General features: G+C 43.8%; 1 protein-coding gene across 1 annotated transcript in view; it reads right to left on the bottom strand.

The window, feature by feature from the left end:
• Positions 1-1801: 1801 nt before the first annotated feature.
• The window catches only part of CDCP1 (CUB domain containing protein 1), a 36825-nt gene continuing 21116 nt past the window's right edge, over positions 1802-17510 (bottom strand). Inside the window, exons 2-4 of the mRNA XM_030810191.1 lie at positions 9963-10172; positions 3644-4006; positions 1802-2405 (exon numbers count right to left, since the gene is read on the bottom strand). Of these exons, the coding sequence (XP_030666051.1) occupies positions 2029-2405; positions 3644-4006; positions 9963-10172 (950 nt within the window). The 3' untranslated portion in view covers positions 1802-2028. The remainder of the gene's footprint in view (positions 2406-3643; positions 4007-9962; positions 10173-17510) is intronic.

Here is a 17510-nt window from a genome sequence, read left to right as displayed (position 1 = left end):
TAGGGTCCACATAGGGGTTCAGAGGATCAAGATGAAGCTGCCCAGAGATCAGAGTTCTTAGTCCAGCCCAACCTGAATTTATCCCCAAAGATATTTCTGCCGCCAAGTGCACTCACCCTGCTGGAAACACTGCAAAGTTAGAAGCCTTGACACTGCTAAACAGCCCTCAACGGCAGTTATTGCCCTTTAATCTCAGCACTAAAGCCACGTCCTTCTTGATGCTGTTTATAGCACATTTAACAATTTGATTAGTTTTAGAAATCAACCCAGCTGATGTTACAGTTAGCAGAATTAATCAGAGCTTCTAAGCAGCATTCCACCATGACTGAGGTGATAAACAAATCACCCTGTCTTCTAAGCCCCAAACCCACTCCATTTCTAAATCCTTTTGTGGCTGTTTTCAACATTCTGACTGTACAATTGTGACAGTGGAATCATAAAAATGTCTCAATGGATACATACACACACACTATATATATATGTGCATGTATACATATATATATATATATATATATATTTTTTTTTTTTTTTTTGAGACAGAGTCTCACTCTGTCACCCAGGGTGGAGTGCAGTGGCCCAATCTTGGCTCACTGCAACCTCTGCCTTCTGGGTTCAAGCGATTTCCATGCCTCAGCCTCCCAAGTAGCTGGGATTACAGGTGCGTGCCATCACGCCTGGCTAATTATTGAATTTTTTGTAGAGACGGGGTTTTGCCATGTAGGCCAGGCTGGTCTCAAACTCCTGACCTCAAGTGATTTGCCTGCCTTGGTCTCCCAAAGTGCTGGGATTACAGGCATGAGCCACCATGCATGGCCCCATGTATACATATCTATACACACATTATACATACATACATATGGACGTTTCCAGGGCAGCACCAGTTGGGCAATCCCTCTAGTGGATCCCACACTTCTACTTTTCAGATGCTTATCAGCCCTACAAAAATCAGCAGCGTGCCATTCCACACTCCCACTTAATTTTTCTGCCTGGCTCTGCCTACTTCCTAGAAGTAAATAATAGTAAAAACAAGAATGAGAATCAGCCCTCTGGACAGCGCCCGTCCTCAGCACATATCAGAAATGTCCTGGTTCAAGACCAGTTGTCACAACTCACTCCTTCACATCATACATGAGCCCCAGGAAGAGCCACTCTGAGTTCATTTTGTATCTTTTATCTCAAAATCTGCACTATACCCCTCAGGGCCAAGACTGGGGTGAGGCAAGCCAGGCACCCAGGGAGCAAAATTTGAGGAGGTGCTCACTCTCAGGGGCTGACCTTGCAATTATATGACCCTGAGAGTGGGTACCTGCTTAAATATTGCACCCTGGGCACTTTGCCTTACCCTAGTCCTGGCCTTAACGCCGCTCCTCTATGTTCATGGCATCTCAGCAATGTTTGTGGAATGATGTCCAACCTAATTCTCATCACCCTAATTGGGCTTCAGTATGGGCCAGAGCACAGGCTCAGGGTTCTGAGCTTGCTCTGCTCTTGACAAGTTGTGTGATGTTAGGCCAGTTCCATAACCTGTCTGAACCTTCTGGTTTCTCATTAGTAAATAAAGATAATTCCCACCTCCCCTACAGAGTTGCAATAAAGATTAGCTGAGACTGTGTAAGTGGCGTGCCCAACCCAAGATGACATGCAGAGTATGTGTCCATAGTAGGGGTGCTGAGCCATAAAACTGTCAGTTCCCATCATCATCGCTGATGGTGTGGGTGACATCCTCATTCACATTGCAGGGTCAAGACATAAGATCTAGAAAATGACCTCTCAATGCCTTCGTTAAAAACAATTTAGCATCTTGAATGCAAGATTGCTTTTTATTGTGCTGAAATGGAACTACATACCAGGTGTTCACCAACGAGCCCGTCTAACTGCCTAGCAACCCACTTCCTGAAACTCTTACCGGGTCCAGAGTCTAAGTGTTTCAGAAGCCACAGATGAGAAACAGGAAGGGAGCCTCACCCCAGGCAGACTACCCAGGAAACAACGAAGGTGCTGGAGGAGGAAGAAAAAGGAAAGTGGGGCTCACTCACTGCTTTCGTTTTGTGGATGTTGGACCAAAACTTGGAACTGCAGCCGGAGGATCCCTGGACTTTGGGCATCTTGGTCACAGCCTTGCAGAGAGAGGTTGAAGTTCCCCGCCATGTTCCCAGGCTGCTTGTCCTCCAGCTTGAACACCTCGGGGTTGGTGGTGGAGCCCGGGATGTAGTATTCAACCCGCTCCTCCTTCCTCTCGCAGTTGGAGAGGTTGAAGTTGAGGAAGGAGACGCTGGCCCGCAGGTGTGCAGGAATGACAAACTGCCACGTCATGAGCTCATCCTCAGGGAAGCCTTCTGGGTAGTTGGCAGACATTAGGGTTGCTGAGCCTTCACCCTCAAACACAGACTCGATGATGCACAGACCTATTGGGAGTGGAACCCAAACCAGAAAGAATAGGGAGCCATTAGACCCTGTCCTGGTTGTCCGCAGCCGAGGGGTGGGGGTATAGGAAAAATGACTGCAGTTCTCAGATCCTGAGCAGTGGGTCTAGATACTGTATATTTGGACTCAAGGCAGAGATTGGGAATGCAGACACATCAGTGGTGTGCGAGTAAATATTAAAAACCGGTCCAGTGGTGGAGGGGAAAGCCCTGACTTATAGCGTCTGCCCACTTCCATAGTGGATGTAAATAATCCCACCACAGCTGATTTCAAGCTACCAACACCAGGTGACTGAATGTAGAGTTGGGCAGTAGCACACCTTTATATTATTCCCTCCATACAGATACAACAACACAAATAACCCTGAGAGCACAGGCAACAGTAAAATAATTAGGAAGTGATGAGTTTTGAGTATTTATTACCTTTGTTTTAAAAATTATGTAATTATGTTAATTTAATTCTATTTTTTATAACGGATCTGTTTCACATCAGCTCACAAAATGCCTGAACACTTAACAGTCAGCTCTCTGCCAGGTGCAGTGGCTCATGCCTGTAATCCCAGCACTTTGGGAGGCCAAGGCAGGAGGATTACCTGAGGTCAGGAGTTCGAGACCAGCCTGGCCAACATGGTGAAACCCCCCCCCATCTCTACTGAAAATACAAAACTTAGCTGGGTGTGGTGGCACACGCCTATAGTCCCAGCTACTTGGGAGGCTGAGGCAGGAGAATCGCTTGAACCTGGAGGTAGAGGTTGCAGTGAGCCAAGACAGTGCCACTGCACTCCAGCCTGGGCCACAGACCAAGACTCTTTCTCAAAACAAACAAAAACAAAAACAAAAAACAGCTTTTATGAGCCAGTGTGAGTGAGCTCTGCACATCACTGATACGTTTACAGAAAATGTGAAAGAGATGGAAGACAAAGAAGTTAGAAATGAAGGAATCAAGGTGGGTCTGTAGAACCAATCCCTTGTCATTTTTTTTGAAAACAAATATCACATGCAAAAAGGACAAAGAGAATCACCCCCTGTTTGTTTAATAGAGAAGAGGAGGTTCACACTAGGAATGAGTGACCCTTGTCACTTATAGAAGAGCAAGATCTTCCTTTATGGTTTTTAGATCGAGTATTAGAGATTTGCTGACATTTGACCATTTCTGACCTAGAACAATGATGATCTTGTGTGTTTTAACCTAATCAGACAGTGGGAAGGGGCTTGCTCACGTTTTATAGATGAGCGGTTTGCAATGCTGAAGCCAGAGACATTTCTGGGGTGGAACCATGGTAGGTGTAAGGCCATTTTCACTCCTTCTTGCATCTTGATCCGGGACACAGTGCCATTGCTGCAGAAGGTTCCGATCCTGACCACGGTGGCATCGATTCGGCCGCTGATGGAGTGAGTGACTCCGTCTGGGCAGCTCTCACCCGGACCGATCTGCCTCAGGCGAGGGACGGAAAACTGCAGCTCTAAACCAATGCTCTTATGAGCTTTGACATCCCAGATGAAAGTTCTGTTGAGGGTAGGCAACAACGATGTCGAGGGCTGAAGCTGAACCTCCCCAAAAGGACATGGGCCCGATATACAGTCTGAAAAACAGTCACAAAAGCAATTTTGATCACAGATGCTCCAAGGCCCCACACCACTCCTCCGCCACTCAGCCCCCTGTAGTAGACTCTTTGGGGCTCCCCCAAGGTGGCCTTTACCAGGCAGGGGCACCCAGGCCCCAACTGCTGTGAGTCTTAGTGGCCAATGGCTCACAGATGTACCCTCCTTCGGGGAAGTGCCTCAGCTCGGGGGAGCTGCCTTGAACCAGAAAAGCCTGAGAGGTGTTGCAGCCCCTCATGCCCATCCCAAGGGAGAGGTGCTGTCTACAGCCAATAATGGCCTCCTGCAGGAATTAAAAAGTCTGACCTCCTTGCTTCAAGTGACATAACCTGGGTATGCTATTCATACTCCAGAGCTCCCCATGGGGTCAGGCTGAGGCTACTCTTCAGCTAAAACCACACCTGCATTCGGCTACATGCCCTGCTCTATCCTGCTTTCCTCGCTTCTGAGAGCACTTTCTTGATCACTGACTTAAAAAATCCTGTCTCAGGCTCTGCTTCGAGGTCACCAGACTTGAGACATCTCTTAACTACTGTGATTTCCAGATTAAGCTCCTGGGGTCCAGTGGGTGAAGCCAGAAGGAGGGCATTTGTAGCAAAGTCAGTGCTTTGGGATCTCCTACTTCTGTACTGAGAGAGTCACGATTTCACAATTTGTAGAGCACAGTGCCCAGATCCATCCTTTAAGACTGGTTTCCCCATCAACACATTCATCAACATAGCAAATATACTCTGAACGTGCAACTCCCCGGGACAGCTGGAATCTGGCGCCGCCATTTCTCTTCCTGCACTGCCTTAATGCTGATATTTTATAACCACTGCAGTTGAATTTCTTTTTTTAAGGCTAACAGCTAATAACATCCTTTGATATATTTGTTTCCTAAGCCTTTTAAAACAAAGCAAGAAATATTATCATCAAAGAGGAAACAAGAGGAAGAAACAGAAAGTAGGCAATGTAACATTAAGGTTGTGTTGTCTTGAGCACGGGGCATCTGAAAGGTGTGATGGACTCTGGCCTCCATAGTAATAATTTGTGAATCTTTACTGCTGTTCTATTGGGGTATTTGAAAGTACTGTCCACTCAAAATAGAATTATGGAGAATTTCAGATCAGTCTTGGATCTCTGAGGTCATCCAAGCCAGACCTCTGATTTTTGCAAAGCAGCTGTGGATCCAAGTGACTTGGGCTGGCACTTGCAGCAAGTACACGGCAATCCCAGATCCCAGGACGAAAGCTCAGCCTGTGTTTGGTCAACCCTTTCTTGCCAATGCACTACGCTGTCTAACCAATAACACAGGGTTAGATAACATGGTGACTAACGTGACTAAAATTAGACTTTGCATGTTGGTAAAGGTAGTTCCTATTTTAGGAGCTCATGGAAACTTCGATGGATTTTATATCAAGCCACCTCTTTCTTTCAAAAGCTGACCTCAAGTGATTTTCCGCTCACACCTCCAGTGTGCCCAGGGCAACATCAGCTGGCTCTGGCTAGGTTCTGTACTCTTGTGGGAACACTTAACTCTAGTAAGACAGTGACTCTTAGCTCTGGTTCCACCTACAACTCACCTGCAGGCCATTTAAAAACTACACATGTCTGGGCCATCCCAGGGATTCTGATTTAATTCTATAGCAAAATCTGGAGTCAAAAAGCCCCATCTCCCAGCCTCAGCTCTGTCACCAGCCGTGTGACACTGCGAGAGTCAGGTTATGAAAACAATTTTTCATTTGATGCTAAGAGCTTTGTTTTTTAGGATGAACACACAGGTAAGAGTAGTCAAAATGATCGGCATGCCTCGGAATCTTCTCCTGTACTCTGTCCGGTGCAAACATTTTAAATAACTAAAATGATTCCTGTCCAGAGGATGGAGAAGTATTATTTCTGAAGTGATTCACAACTCATTTTCCCCAGCAGATTTCTACTTTCATTAACTCTCTCTTTTTTTTTTTTTCTTTTTGGAGATGGCGTCTTGCTCTGTCACCCAAGCTGGAATGCAGTGGCACCATCTTGGCTCACTGCAACCTGTCTCCCAGGTTCAGGTGATCCTCCTGCCTCAGCCTCCCAAGTAGCTGGGACTATAGGCGTGTGCCACCATGCCTGGGTAATTTTTTTTGTATTTTTAGTAGAGACGGGGTTTCACTATTTTGGCCAGGCTGGTCTTGAACTCCTGACCTCAGGTGATCCACCTGCCTCGGCTTCCCAGAGTACTGGGATTACAGGTATGAGCCACCACACTCAGCCAACTTTCACTAACTCTCATGGAACTATTCAAGAAGAGATGAGAATGGAGATGTCAAATTTTATCTGATGCTGATTTCAGAATGATTGTTCAGAAAAGGCAGTGAAGGGCAGGTGGACCACTGGACCTGATTCAGTGTCTAGATTTATTATTTTAGAAATTGATATTTTCATATCATTTTCAAAAGTTGTGAGCATGGGTTTTTACTACATAGTAAGCCATGTGGGCATCCTAGGATTGAGAGACTGAATGCACTCAAAGGCTTGACTTGTGAAATGTGTCATTTGTTACATTTTTCCTTTTTCAAAGTGGAAGTCACTTACTGGTTTAACTGATTATAAAAGTAATGTATAGTTGTTTTGAAAACAAACAAAAAGACAAGTGGGTGTGGTGGTGTGTGCCCAGCTACCCCAGGGGCTGAGGTGGGAGGATCACCTGACCCCAGGAGGTTTGAGGCTACAGTGAGCTGTGGTCACCACTGCACTCCAGCCTGAGTGACAGAAAAAAAAAAAGGTGGGGGGTGGGGTGGGGTGGGGAAGTACAGAAAAGTAGAAAGAAGAAAATGTCAACTGTTCCCCTCTGCTATCCCCTATAGAGTAGTATAAAGTTAGAATTTTGGAGTTTTGGAGTTTATCCCTCCAGACTTTGGGTTCCGTATGATTGTGTGTGCATGTTTGTGTGCATGCATGTAAGTGTGCATGTGCACATGTGTGTATTTAATAGAGTAGCATCAAACTATATAAACTATTGTCCTACTATAAGCTGCATTGTTTTTAATGGAACAAAACTATTTTGGCCATCTTTCTATGTCAAATACACAAACTTACTTCATTCTCTTAGTAGCAACACACCATTCCACTGCGTTCTTAAATATATCAACGTTCTCTTTAGCTCTGTAAAAGCTTCATTAAAATTTTAATTGCAATTGATTTATATTGAAAAATTAATATAGGGGAGAATTTACACTTTAAAAATTCTTAGTTTTTCTTTTTTTCTTTTTTTTAGTTTTTTTGAGATGAAGTCTCACTCTGTCATCCAGGCTGGAGTGCAATGGCACGATCTCAGCTCACTGCAACCTCTGCCTCCCGGGTTCGAGCGATTCTCCCACCTCAGCCTCCCGAGTAGCTGGGGCTACAGGCACGTGTCACTATGCCTGGCTAATTTTTTGTAAAAATACTTATTTTTTCTATCAAGGAACATGGCATATCTTTCCATTTATTTAAGTCTTCTCTTTTGTCTTTCAACAAAATTTTATATTTTGCTTCACATACTTTATGTACTTGTTAAGATAATCTCTATATATTTAATTAGAGATTCTGAATAATGGTGACCAAGGGCATGCATATAAGCCTCCTTATGTTATTGCCTGTTTTATTGGTAATGCTGCCATATCTGATAGTTAAATATGGTATTTGCTATCAGTTCTTGATAGACGCTCTTTATTGAATTAAGAAAATATCCTTCCATTCCTGATTTACTAAGAGTGTTTTATGAAAGACATTTAAAATCTATGTTCATACTGTTCTGTAAAAAAAAAAAAGACATTTAAAGTCATCTATTGAGATGATCATATATAGTTTTTTTCTCTCTAACCTAATAATGCAAAGCATCACATTAACTGATTAGCCAGGTGGTTTATGTATATCGTCTATGGCAGATTTCACTCTGTAATAGCAGAGTTGAGGAGCTATAGTGTTCTGTTAAAAAAAAAAAAAGACATTTAAAATCATCTATTGAGATGATCATACGTAGTTTTTTCCTCTCTAACCTAATAATGCAAAGCATCACATTAACTGATTTGCCAGGTGGTTTATGTATATCGTCTATGGCAGATTTCACTCTGTAATAGCAGGGTTGAGGAGCTGTGATGTGACACAAACCTCTTGGCCCACAGGCCTAAGACACCTACTATCTGACCTTATCTGAAAGAAGTTTGCCAACCTGCCTCTAGAATGGTTTGAATGTCACAGAAATTATCTGCTCCTTGAAGTTTTATAGAACTCACTTGTAAAATCATCTCTAACTAACTCAAACTGTTCTCCCCTGTCTCAGGCATTTTTTCCAATCCCCTCCTTGGTTATTTATTCAGTTTTCCTACCTTTCCATGAGTCAATCCAGCCCATTACATTTTCTTTGAAAATCATCCACTTCCTTTGGATTTTCACATTTACGATGAAAACGTTATACACAGTCTCTTACAATTTTAGAAACAGTCTCCGTATATATTGTTAAGTCCACTTTTATACCTTTAATGCTGTATATTTGTATTTTCTTTCTTTTTTCATGAGACTAGTCAGGGATTTGTCTATTTAATTAGTCTGCAGAGAACCAGGTCTTGGTATTAGTCATTAAACGTAGTTTTTAAAATTGATTTTTAGTACTTCAATTTCTCCTTTTACTTTTGAATTCATTCTTCCTAAGTTACGGCTTTGATTGGATGACAAATAGTGCTCTCATTCTTGTTAATACATCTATTCATCCTATTTGACATGGCTCCCTTAAAATGACTGAGAAATTATAAATGCATGTTTCTCTACCTAATTATTATTATTTCCTATGTCAATCTTCTATCCCAAGCTCAAATTATGAATAATAAAACCAAATATCTATAGTTTATTTAAGTATTATGTGTCATCCATTTTTCAATCCATTATTTTATTTTATCCTCATAACTCTCTTGTTTGGTGCAATAATCCTTATTTTATAGACTAGAAAACTAAGGCATCAAGCAGTTGAATAATTCGCTGAAAGTCATGTGATCAGATCACATGAGTAGTAGCCCTGGAGCCTGAAGCCAAACCCAGCTCCATCATTCTCCAAAGCAGCTGTCTCTTCCACTGTGTCTTATGGATCCATTGCTCTATCTTTATCTCCTCAACTTCTTTTTTTTTTTTTTTTTTTTTTGAGATGTAGTCTCGCTCTGTCACCCAGGCTGGAGTGCAGTGGTGTGTTCTGGGTTCACTGCAACTTGTGCCTCCCGAGTTCAAAGGATTTTCCTGCCTTAGCCTCCCGAGTAGCTGGGATTACAGGCGCCTGCCACCATGCCTGGCTAATTTTTGTATTTTTAGTAGAGACGGGGTTTCACCATGTTGGCCAGGCTGGTCTTGATGTCCAGCTAATTTCTGTATTTTTAGTAGAGACAGGGTGTCACCGTGTTGGCCAGGTTGATCTTGAACTCCTGACCTCAGGGGATCCGCCTACCTCAGCCTCCTCAATGCTGGGATTACAGGTGTGAACCACCACGCCCGGCCTCTCCTCAACCTTCTGATTCTTTAGTCTTCTATATCAGCCAGATATTTTCAGCACACAAGACGAGCATCACAGACCTGAAGATCTGTAGCTTGTGGGCTTCTGTAGTGCTTCCTGCAGAGCCCATGTGCACAGTGGCTAAGTGCAAAGACTTGAAAGCCAGAGTACCTGGGTTCTTCTCCTGATCTGCTGCTTACTAGTTGTGTCCACTTAGGCAAGTTCCTCTCTCTGTGAACTTCTCATAGGGCTGTTTTAAAGATTAAACAAATTAAGCTGTGTAACGCATTTAGAACTCTAACTGGCCACATCAGAGCTAAATTAAAAAACTGTAGAGTTTCAGAATAGATCTTAGCTCTCTAGCGTTAGAGACTGACTTAGCATGGGAAATACAGGCAGGGAGGTGTAGAGACATTTAAAAGACATTGTCAAACAGCTCACAAGTGCCTACTTACCAATATTTTTCTGGATCTCTATGACAAAGTGATTCTCAGGACTCTGGCAGCTAAAGGTAAAGACTATTCTTTCTCCAGACTTGATGGACAACATGGTTACATGTCTTTTAGAAATGACGATGTAACAGGGTTTTGCCAGCAGAGTCGGGGTCCCCAGCTCTATGAGAACTGTAATGTTGCTTTCTCGTGGCAGAGCAATCTCAAAAGCTTCTGAAGGAAGGAAGGAAAATGAAGTGAGCAGGATGATTTAGGTCTGCAAACTGCTGTGGTCCCCGACCCCAATCTGGTTCAGAGAGGATGCCCTCTCTGACAACTTTGTTCCTTCCCTCCTTTTCTGAGAAGGAGGATGGTGCAAAATGACAGTTCTGACCTTAGCGATGAAAAAGAACCAGGATGCTGCCAGCTGGTCACTGACATGTGTTTCTTGTTTGCATTATTAATTTTTCTACAAATTGAAAACACTATACCGCATTCTAGATGTCTTGAGCAGTATGCTGTTAGATATCCCATCTGAGCAGTATTAAATAACAACCAGAGTAACCACCACACCTTTTCTCAACATGACTGTAGAACAAAGTCTACACACAGAAACCATCCATCATAGGGAGACACATTCATCTGCAAAGAGCTGCTGTCCCTTGCCCTGGGTGCTTTATATGCCCAGCACATACATACATACATACATATGTATGTACGTATGGTAGTGGGGGCTAGAAAAACATTTGCAGAAATTAGACATAATCGTATTGTATCAATGAACTTGGAAAGTTAGAGCAAAACAATGTTATTATCTCAGATTGGGGTTTAGTAAAAACACCTGAGCAAACAATATCAAGCAAGTGAGGTGCGAGTTGGTTATTAAACAGAATTGTACAAATGTCAGAGTAGGGCTCTGGTTCACAAACAAGCCCAATCTCCTTCCCATTTGCTTTGCTTGATCGATTAAGCGCTCTTAGACCAAGAAGGGAGAGCCACTTTCTCCTTAGCAGCCACTGCCCCTGCCCTATCTTGGATTCTGATTATGAGTCTCCAGGCAGCTGATGGCCTGGGAACAGCGGATGATGCGAGGATCGTCTGTAGGTGAATCCTGTGGAGGGAGGCTAGGGGCTCACAGTTCATGTAGCACCATGTTCTGGTACAAACAGCTGGTCAGGATCTGTTATGGTGCTGGCACACAAATGGTGCTGGCACAAAAATGGTGCTTGATAAGCAGTTAGTGAATGAATAGCAATCTAATCAGAAGCTTCTGTTTCCCATCGATTTTTTTCCCTCCTTGTAAAAATTTATTTTTAAAAAGTCAACCTTATTGACAGTAATTTACACACATTAAAAAGGACTCACTCGTTTTAAGAGTTTTGACAAATGTATACACTCATGTGACCACAACAATCAAGATATACAAATATTTTCCTCACCCTCAAAAGTTCCCTCAGTGCCCCTCTGCAGTCAACCTCCACTCCAAGTCCTAGAAAACTGTCAATGAGTTTGTCCTGCTCTGGACCTTCATGCAAATGGAAGCCTATAGTACTTTCTCTTTTGTAGCTGGCTGCTTCTGCTTAGCGTGCTTGTGAGATTCACCCACGCTGCTGCATGGGTCAGTAGTTTCCTCCTTTTTATTGCTGAGTACTATTCCACTGACAGAATAGGCCATGATTTATTTATCCATGCACCTGCTGAATGACATCTGAGTCCTCTTCAGTGTTGGACGAGCCATGTGCTATCATTTTACCATAACTGCTAGCCTGCACAAGACTGGATGTACTTCTGCCAGCTGCCATGAGTGAGCATGCTGTATTCCCACAGCTCAGCAGCTGTACGTGATCACACATTTGGATTTCTGTCATCCTCTTCTTGTGCCTCTCTCTCCATCCTACACTCTGCTCCAGCCCCGCTGGCCAGCTGCTCCTTACATAGTATGGAAATTCATCTCCCAACCTGTGATATGAACTGTAAATATTTCCCCCAGTTTATCATTTGCCTTTTGACCTCACTTAGAATGGTTTTTCAGGTATGAACTTTACCCTCTTTGGGCCTCTGTTCCTTCATTGTAAAATGAAGGGGTGGGGCTAGAATAACTCTACACTCCCTGGCAGCTCTGAATCTATGACCATTACCTGAGTAAGTAGGAAGCGGCTTTGTAACTGGAAGAATTCCCAACTACTGCTCAGAAGTGACATATCTCTCTGGGCACCAGGGCACCGTCATGGCCAGTTTTATGACTACAAGAGTGCTTAGGATTCCATTTTTGGGGCAAAACTTCTTGTCTTTCTGGCTTCTGCGTGTAACCCTCTCCACCTTAGTCACTGTGTTCAGGCCACCCTTACCTTCTTTCTTGAACATACCAACCTCTTTCCCACCTCAGGGCCTTTGCACGTGCTGGTCCTGACACCAAAAGTGCTTTCTCTAGAAAAAGCTGGCTCCTTGTTGTCATTCCGGTCTCAGCACAAAGGTCACATTTTCAGAGTGGCTTTCCCTGACCAGCCCACCTAAAGTGCTCCTCCCCCCGCCACCTCAGTCGTCCTGAACCCTGCACTTGATGTCCGTGAGCTCCTACAGGAGGCAGCAGGAACTTGCCTGTATTTTTTAGTGGTAGCCCCAGGACCAAGACAGTGCCTGATCCCCACGAGGAGACAAAATGTTTCAAGCCCCAAAACAGCTCCATATAAAACTATTAGTCCCTGTGTTCTTGTCTTTACCGCATTTAATTTCTCATAGACATACCACCATTCCCATATTTTACTTTGGGCTAATAAATCCTGGCAAGAACAAGGGACTATGCATCTTCTAATTAATAGCTTGAGAGAGAATACATTCTCAGAGGCAGAAGTTTTATTTACTCAAATGCTTGGTCTTCAAGCAGTGCGGCCATTTAGAATCTTCTGAGGCTGAGGGGTTCTTCAAGACGTCAGATTAAAAATGAATCCAGATCTATGTTCAGAAACCCAGTTGCCAGGTTTATATCTGAGCTATATATTACAACTCTTGTGCTCTTTTTCTGTAATCATGAAAACGTCTGTGTTATTTGTAAAAAAAATTCTTGGAGCGCTCAGTCTCTCCAAGTTGGGCTAATTCACCATTAAGTGAAGCTGAGTCCAATCTGAGGCTACAGCCCGCCTAGCTATGTTACCAATTTCTTTCTTATTCCCATTTCCCCTTCTGTCAGCTTTTTCACCCTTTATTTAAAAATTCCTGCCCCTATGATCATTATTTTAAATCAGTGCTAGACACTAAGCAGAGCTGCATTGCCTGAGGCTAGAGATGGGGAGAGGGGATGGAGTACCAGGGGGCCAAGCAGACTGTGTAGGGTGAGGGGACTGTTTTGTATCTTGACTACAGCAGTGATTACACCTCGTATACAAATGCCAAAATTCATCAAACTGTACACTTAAAATTGATGTTTATTTTAGGTAAGCTATACCTTAATAAAAAGAGTGTTCAAAAGATCATGCTTTTACACACAGTAGGAATGTAATAAATTAATAAAAGAATAATCATTACCACAGTTAAAATACGGTTTAATAATATTTTGGGGGGAGCCTAGGTATATGTAATATTTTAAATCTCTTTAACTTAGATTCAGAGAAGACTAAAGCTGATCTCACCAAAATCTCTCCACTCAGTTCTTCTCTGTTGTTTGGCCAGGTTATTACCCAAAATAATTCTGGGTATATGGCAAGCTATTCTTTTATAATGACAGTCAAAGAAAAATGTATAATCTCTACTTTTTTTTTTTTTTTTTTTGCGACAGAATCTCACTCTGTTGCCCAGGCTGGAGGGCAGTGGCACAACCTCGGCTCACTGCAACTTCTGCCTCCTGGGCTCAAGCTATTCTCCTGCCTCAGCCTCCCGAGTAGCTGGGACTAAAGGCATGTGCCACCATGCCCAGCTAATTTTTGTATTTTTAGTAGAGATGGGGTTTCACCACGTTGGCCCGGCTGGTCTTGAACTCCTGACCTCAGGTGATCCGCCCACCTCGGCCTCCCAAAGTGCTGGGATTACAGGCGTGAGCCATTGTGCCCAGCCAGAAAAATGTAAAATCTCTTTTAGAATTTTTTTTTTTTGAGACAGACTTTCCCTCTGTTGCCCAGGCCGGAGTGCAATGGCGTGATCTTGGCAACCTCTGCCTTTGGGACTCAAGTGATTCTTGTGCCTCAGCCTCCCAAGTAGCTGGGACTACAGGTGTGCCACCATGCCTGGCTAAATTTTGTATTTTGTAGTAAAGAGGGGGTTTCACCATGTTGGCTGGGCTGGTCTTGAACTCCTGGCCTCAAGTGATTTGCCCACCTCGGCCTCCCAAAGTGCTGGGATTACAGGTGTGAGCCACTGCGCCTGGCCTAGAAATTCATTTTTTAAAGAATTTTGGAAATGATGTATTCATTCAACAAACATTTTCTGGGTTCATAATCTATTCTAGGGACACAATTGGTGCAAATGACAATGATAAAAACAGCCAGAGTCCCTGCCCTTAGGGAATTAATAGCCTAGACTAAGGGCCTACAAATGGTCTATGATAAAGTTCTAAGCCCCAGTAGGTGTAACAAGGGCTCTGGGAATCTGTACTGATTGATCTATGGTGAGACGTAGGGATTTTTTTTTGGTCCATGGTGAGAAGTAGGGATTCACTTTTATTTTTTTTCCATATGGTGAGCCCATTGTTCCAACTCTAAGCATTGAATATACCAGTCCTTCCTTCATGAATTACTAATGCTACTTCTGATGTTTCTATTTTTACTTAGGATCTTTCACGCAAACTCATTTTGCAATCAAGGAAGATGAAACCTTATGAGGGTTAAATGACTCACTCCTGGTAGATGTTTAACATCTTAATATGTTTCTTTGCCCTGGCTGAGATGATCAACCCAGCACGTTCTACTGTCCAGCTGTAGTTTGTAACTATTCTTTGGTGTACCAGACCAGAGAATTTGGGCTTGAGTAATCCCCACCTGGTGTCCAGCTCATAGTTCAGAGGAAACAACTAAGCTAAAGACACATGATAGGCAAAGCTGAATTTAGCTACCTTTCCATTAGGAGGAGATGACTTTCATTATAGGCTCTTTTCTAGGGTCACAGCCAAGGACACATCACTCACATGGCTGTCATTTTTAATGGTCCCCCTCATCCTAACTGATAAATAAGTTAGCTAGAAGGGGTGAACAGGAGCAAGAAGATAATGATTCAACACCTCGTACATACTTGAAATGTGGACTCTCTCCTGATCCCCACCAATTCTACCACTCTGGAGGCACTTATTTCGCTGCAATAAATACAGTGGTAAAATCCCCGCTGCTTAAGTAGAGTAACTTGTCAGCTCATTTGATCACAAATGCTTGGATCACATCTCTTTCTTTTGCCTCCCCAGGAATTTGGTATTTCATTGGTCTAATATTTCAGAAAATCATTACCCAGGTTCAGAGAAACTCAGAGATGCTCCAGATTCTGGTGTGACTTTGAGGCCTTACGGGCTGAAAGGCATCCAAGCTTTCACTAGAGCAGTGCGTGGGCTCCTGGGCTTAGGGCATTTGGAAAACCTTACAAGGCACAGGCTTGGGCTCCTGAGTCACACACAGCTCTTTTCTTCAGCTGGCCTGCCTCCTGACCTCTCCTTATTAGGACACCTTTGTGAGTATCTGCCTCACCAGCTCCTTTCTGGGCAGGCAGGGTTGGGGGAAGAATTTCCATTTGTTTTAATCATCATTCATGATTCACCATTCATTAATCACCATATCACACATCCCTGTTATTTCTTCTCCGTGCCATCCTATTTCTTTGCAATTCTCGATTCTAGTAAGGGAAACTAATGTAGGGGAGGGAATTCCACATGATAAACACCAGGAAGTCATTTTTCTCCCAGATCTGTCAAATACAGTTTAAAAGACTGGCAAAATAACTGGCAACCCGTCTAAAATTTGTAGACGAATTGGAACAAGTTGCCTCAATTCTGGGTGTGGTTGCCTGTGGGACTTGGCTCTCATTCACCTTCTCTGTCCAAGGAAGATGGACTGAGCAGCTCCCAGCCAGGGCTGGGCTCAGCCTAGGCACCAGGAGATACATATTAAGATGCATGGTGCCCTGGAGGAGTGCCCAGGATGCCAAGGGAGGTAGACTCAGAAACCAAGAAGTGTGTGGCTGCTCAGTCACGGCTTGCATGTGAGTCAGGTTCCACTTATGGCCAAAATAGCCCTGTCCTCTCTTAGGAAGAGATCACATTGCAGACCAACATTCCATTCTCAAACAAGTCCAGCAGCTGGTGTTTCCTCCATCCATGGAGCAGATCCCTGCTTTTCAGACTGAGCATCAGATAAGTCATGATACGCTTTTAGGGGCCAGGTTTGCAAAATATATTTCATTAAATTGTGGATGTGCACACCATGAGAGCCCCAGGATGTCCAGCAGATTGGCAAGTTTATACCCTACCTCATATCCACCCCAGGGGACACACACACCATTGAAATGATTTCTCCCAACCTTTATTCCCTGCAGGGAGCAAGTGTTGAATTCACATACATTGAATGAACATTTGCCTGTCTATCTGTTCATTAGACCCAGATAGTAATTTTAGGACACCAGGGAAGTTCAAGGTACTTTGAAGACATTGAGGGTCTGCTATCAACCATCTGGGGGTGGTGGTCAAGGAGGGCTTCACAGAAGGGGTATGACTTAAGATGGGTCTTAAAGAATGGATATGAGTGTGCCAACCAGGAACTGTGAGATGACTGTCAGGAAGGACAGATGGAAGGAATAGCAGGTGCAAAGATGCCAAGATATGAAAATCATGGCTTCCTTGGAGCCACTCTGGGGAGTTTGATTTGGCCAGAGTTTTGTTTGGGTGGGTAGAGGAGGCTGGAGAAGCAGGAAAGGGCTTGGTTGTTGGCCATGGAGTTTGGGCTTCACCCACTGAGACCAGCACACCTTAGCAGCTTGGTGTGGTGGTGAAGAGTACAGATTCTAGAATCAAACTGTCTAGGGTCAATTCCTGGCTCCACCACTCACCCAGATGTGCTTCCTTGGGCAAATTCCTTAGCTTCTTGGTGCCTCACTTTCCTCATCTGCAAACAGGATAATAATGAAATTCCTGTAAGGCCTAAATGAGTTAATACCTACAAAGTGCTTAGAATGGTGCCAGGTAGTCAATCAATATTGGCTGTTAGTATTGTTGATATTATCGATGATAGCATATTACAACTACTACTAGCAGTGATGGGGCACCATTGAAGGGTGTTAAGCAGACAACTATAGCAGCAGTTTGGCTCTGAGTCTAAAGCCTACAGTCCTGGCTGGCTGGGTGGGGACTAGGTAAGGCAGGCAAGGCACTGAAGAGGCAAACCTTAAGGAGGCACTCACTGTCAGGGCGGTGCCACTTAAGGAGGCGAGTATGAGTGCCTCCTTAAATTCTGCACACTTTATCTGCCTCACCTAGCCATGGCCCTGGCCCTGATCATTGGCTATTAATAGGCCCTTCTACGTGTTGACTCATGTGACTCCAGCACCCTCACTGAGACCAGAGAAGTGACCTCACTTCTCCAAGTTTGCTGAGCTCAGGAGGCAGCT

Source organism: Nomascus leucogenys, chromosome 4 (genome assembly GCF_006542625.1).
Source record: "Nomascus leucogenys isolate Asia chromosome 4, Asia_NLE_v1, whole genome shotgun sequence".
In the NCBI taxonomy this organism is placed as follows: domain Eukaryota; kingdom Metazoa; phylum Chordata; class Mammalia; order Primates; family Hylobatidae; genus Nomascus; species Nomascus leucogenys.
The sequence above is the reverse complement of the archived record's forward strand: the minus strand, read 5'-3'. Positions and strand labels throughout refer to the sequence as shown.